The sequence below is a fragment of the Drosophila albomicans genome, chromosome 2L, assembly GCF_009650485.2.
Source record: "Drosophila albomicans strain 15112-1751.03 chromosome 2L, ASM965048v2, whole genome shotgun sequence".
In the NCBI taxonomy this organism is placed as follows: Eukaryota; Metazoa; Arthropoda; class Insecta; order Diptera; family Drosophilidae; genus Drosophila; species Drosophila albomicans.
This window is the reverse complement of record NC_047628.2, coordinates 8,421,647-8,426,351: the sequence shown is the minus strand read 5'-3', so window position 1 is coordinate 8,426,351 and position 4,705 is coordinate 8,421,647. Positions and strand designations below refer to the sequence as shown.

The window sequence follows — 4,705 nt, the reverse complement described above, 5'->3', positions numbered from 1 at the left end:
TCTTTGTGAGCATTTGTTTGACTTATATAGATGGTCGGGGTTTTGGGCATAACGTATCTGATAAGCGGCGATAAGACAATTGACCAAATTTTATTTATTACCTTTAGGCTTACATTGTCACCTTTTAGAAGCATAAATAAAAAAAATGAATAAAACTAAAAAAAAAAAAAATTATCTGCGTCCCAAACTTATCAATGCCACGATTCTCTCGGCATAAATCAGGGGGAAAAATAGTATATATTTGTTGGGCGCGCGTCAAAATTCCATTGGAAACGTACAATGTTTTTGTAAATGTTTGAAAAAAAAAAGTTTCGTTTACGCTAGTTGTAAAACAAATGGGCTTAATCATGGCCGTCTATCAGTTTATAAATGAATGACTGGCAATCAAGAAACCGAATATACGTTTCCAAAGGCCAGTCGCGTTAAAAGGGGATTTTCATGTAATACTGTCTAGAAAGCATTTTCTAATAGAATTTAAAGTATAATAAGAAGACTTTACACAAATTTTTTATTTTTTAATGCAAAATGCTTAAACAATTTTGGTCGAATAATTAATCAAATTCTGTTGGAAAACATTATTTTGTTTATAATTGTCTCGCAAAATAAGACTAAATGAGTAAGAAAGCTCCAGTGTGCTCGACTGTGATATACCGGCTATCAATTTTTAATAAAATCAAAACTATGCGGTATTTTTCTTTAAATATTCTAATAAATATACCAAAAAAATATTGCCATACAAATGGTATTTGATATATCGATATACAACTATATTCAAATTACACTTTAGTGTACAAAACATGACAGATCATCGGAGATGTCTCTTTTGATCTGTTGCTTTAATACATTTTCTGTTTGCACAAAGTTATATGACCCTATAAGATTTAATTATGTAATTATAATAAAATTCTACAAGCATCAAATTTTGAACTGACCACACTAACAATTTCTCAGAAAGGTTAAATTAATGGGAGCATTGCTTATTAATATAGCGCACGAGTAAATTAAACTAAATCATACATAATACATCTATCAGACCTTTCTTTAGAGATAGCAATTTTGACAACACTACTATTAGCACAAGGAAACAATATATATATACTCAAAACTGCTATCTCTCTCTCTCTATATATATATATATATATATACACACACATATGTATGTGTATTCTGTATATAAGCATAGACACTCAATTTCTCGACTTTTTTGGATTGCGATTGCGTGATCCGTCGATTTAACTTCATTGCTTGCTATATAAGCTGACAAATTTGCACTTGAAATGTTAGTACGATTTAAATATTTTTTGAAGATGCCTAATGCGTATACAGTGATTCTTGCTCTCCTGGTGTGTATTCTTGTGCATAATTATAAGGGAGTGGGTCTATGTGTTAACATAACGACAATCTTTACAGAGCATCGGAAGTGTTGCTCTAGCCAACAACCTTGAAAATAATTTGAAAGAAGCTGCCATAGAAGCTAAAATCCTTATCAATAAGGTCGACATACAATTTTTTCTTGAAATAGCTGAAGCAGTTGAGTCAAATAAAATTGCACCTGAAGAGGACATTGAAAAGTGGCACGGATATGCTTCCGAGTTAAGATCTTGGAATGTCACAACCGAGGAGGATTATCTTATACCGCTAAGAAGGATTGTGTCTCATATCCCAGTGCCGCAACTTCAAAGAACTATAAATACATATTTGAATGGTGAATACTCAAAATTTGAGTCCGACATGCTTAAACGTAGTGATGAACAATATTCGTCTTTTAAAATTAGAGCAACTGATATTATAAATGACGCAAAAAATGCAGGCTATACCAATGAAATCCTAAATAACAAATTTAATGATTTTCGTTATTCAAGAAACCACTACGCACTAGAATCCAAATTTAATATTCTTCTCTCTTATCTAAATGGTTTGAATCTAAATTAAACTTCAGAAAATAAAAATAAATTTGAGTTGCGATACGCCAAATAAAGATTTGTACTTTTAACTTATTTTATTAATCTTTTCCCAAAAACGTGCTAAACTTATTTATTAACCTAAATCATGATTCCGTTAGTTCGTTTTTAGAGATAGCAAAGTTGACACTTCTCAAAGTACACAAATTTATTTTGCAGATTGTAGATTGAATGTATATAATACATATAATAAAATAATAAATAATATAAATATAAATATACATACATACATATGTGCTTATATAAAAAGCGCCGATGTTGAATAGACTAATTAGTGTCTAGGTCTGCGTCATTGTATACATATATAGACTATTCAACATCGGCGCATTCTATATAAACTCATAAATATGAACTTGGAATGTTAGTACGACTTAAATATTTTCTGAAGATGCCTTTTGTGTATACAGCGATTCTCGCTCTCCTGATGTGTGTCCTTGTGAATAATTGTGAAGGAGCGGGTGTTCTGATGATATTGGACTTTAAGCTGGCCATACTATAATTCTTCTCAAAAAAGTTCTAAAGCCACAAGACCATTTATTATTATTATAGCATACGAGTAAATTATACTAAATCCGTTTCTTAGAGAAAGCAATATTGTCAATACTTCTCTTAGTAGACAATGTTTATTTGCATAAAAAAAAACATGAATAAACTGAAATAGAACTGGAATTTTGTAGATTTAATGTATGTATGTATATAATAAATGTATTATAAAATAATGTATACAAAATATTTCTGTATATAAGCTTATAAATTCGTACTTGAAATATCAGTACGATTTAAATATTTTCTGAAGATGAGTGTTGCGTACACAGCGATTCTTGCTCTCCTGGTGTGTGTCTTTGTGAATGATTGTATAGGATTGGGTGTGTGTATCAATTTAAATACTATTGAGATTTAAATTCTCATAAATAGAGCCTACTTACGATCTAACATTGAATTCGCTGAAGCAATTGAGGCGAGTAAGGTTTTACCTAAAGACGACATTGAAAGGTGGCAAACCTTAAACTAAATCAAAATCTGGAGTGTGACCATCGCAGATGATTACAGGTTGCCACAAATCAGTCTCGCGTCTCGATCGCCAAAAAAGGAGAAATTGATAAGGACAAAATTAAATGAATACTCGAATGGTGCCTTCGAGCGCTCAATATTATGCGTCTTTTAAGAATAGGGCCTCTGATATTATAAATGTAGTAAAACAGGGAGCAGTCAGAGGGCAACGAACAAGACTATTATTTTAATATTTTATTCTCTTATCTAGTTGAGATTGAAACAAAATAAATATTTAAAAAATAAAATTAAATAATGCAAGCATCAACACTAATATTTTCATTTCAAAAAAGTTATAGCGTAATGGGAGCAATAATTACTAATACAGCACAAGAATATACATGGCTGAAATCATACTTCTATCAGTCTGCTTTTTAGAGAGAGCAAAGTTGACAACGCTATTTTTAGTACAAGTTTGCTTGCAAAATTCGCCACGATCATAGTCCAAAATAAAGGAAAGTGAAATAAAACTGGAAGTGTATAAATATATATGTATATTTTTCTCACAAATCTAAGCATTTTCGGACTGCGATTGCGTGATCAGTCGGTGCCTGCTATATAAGCTGATAAATATGCATTTGAAACGTTAGTACGATTTAAATATTTTTTGAAGATGCGTAATGTGTATTCAGTGATTCTTGCTCTCTTGGTGTGTATTCTTGTAGATAATTCTAAGGGAGTGGTATTAATTTAACGACAATCTTTACAGAGCATCGGAAGTGTTGCTCTAGCCAACAACCTTGAAAATAATTTGAAAGAAGCTGCCATAGAAGCTAAAATCCTTCTCAATAAGGTCCACATACAATTTTTTCTTGAAATAGCTGAAGCAGTTGAGTCAAATAAAATTGCACCTGAAGAGGACATTGAAAAGTGGCACGGATATGCTTCCGAGTTAAGATCTTGGAATGTCACAACCGAGGAGGATTATCTTATACCGCTAAGAAGGATTGTGTCTCATATCCCAGTGCCCCAACTTTCAAGCCGTATAAATACATATTTGAATGGTGGATACTCAAGGTTTGAGTCGGATATGCTTAAACGTAGTGATCAACAATATACGTCTTTTAAAATTAGGGCATCTGATATTATAAATGACGCAAAAAAGGCAGGCTATACCAATGAAATCCTAAATAACAAATTTAATGATTTTCGTAGTTCAAAAAACCACTACCAACAAGAATATAATTTTAATATTCTTCTCTCTTATCTAAATGGTTTGAAGCTAAATTAAACTTCAAAAAATAAAAATAAATTTGCGTTGCGATACGCCTAATAAAGTTTTGTATTTTTAACTAATTTTACTAATCTTTTTGCCAAAGACGTGCTAAACTTATTTATTAACCTAAATCATGCTTCCGTTAGTTCGTTTTTAGAGATAGCAAAGTTGACACTTCTCAAAGTACACAAATTTATTTTGCAGATTGCAGATTGAATGTATATAATACATATAATAAAATAATAAATAAAATATAAATAAATATACATACATATGTGCTTATATAAAAAGCGCCGATGTTGAATAGACTAATTAGTGTCTAGATCTGCGTCATTGTATACATATATAGACTATTCAACATCGGCGCATTCTATATAAACTCATAAATATGCACTTGGAATGTTAGTACGACTTAAATATTTTCTGAAGATGCCTTTTGTGTTTACAGCGATTCTCGCTCTCCTGATGTGTGTCCTTG

General features: G+C 31.3%; 1 protein-coding gene across 1 annotated transcript; it reads left to right on the top strand.

The window, feature by feature from the left end:
- The first annotated feature begins 3,617 nt into the window (after positions 1-3,617).
- On the top strand, positions 3,618-4,242 carry LOC127565108 (uncharacterized). Its single transcript, XM_052002239.1, has 2 exons — positions 3,618-3,660; positions 3,721-4,242. Exons 1-2 carry the CDS (start codon positions 3,625-3,627, stop codon positions 4,240-4,242), a joined length of 558 nt encoding a protein of 185 aa, XP_051858199.1. The 5' UTR covers positions 3,618-3,624.
- The last annotated feature ends 463 nt before the right edge of the window (positions 4,243-4,705 follow it).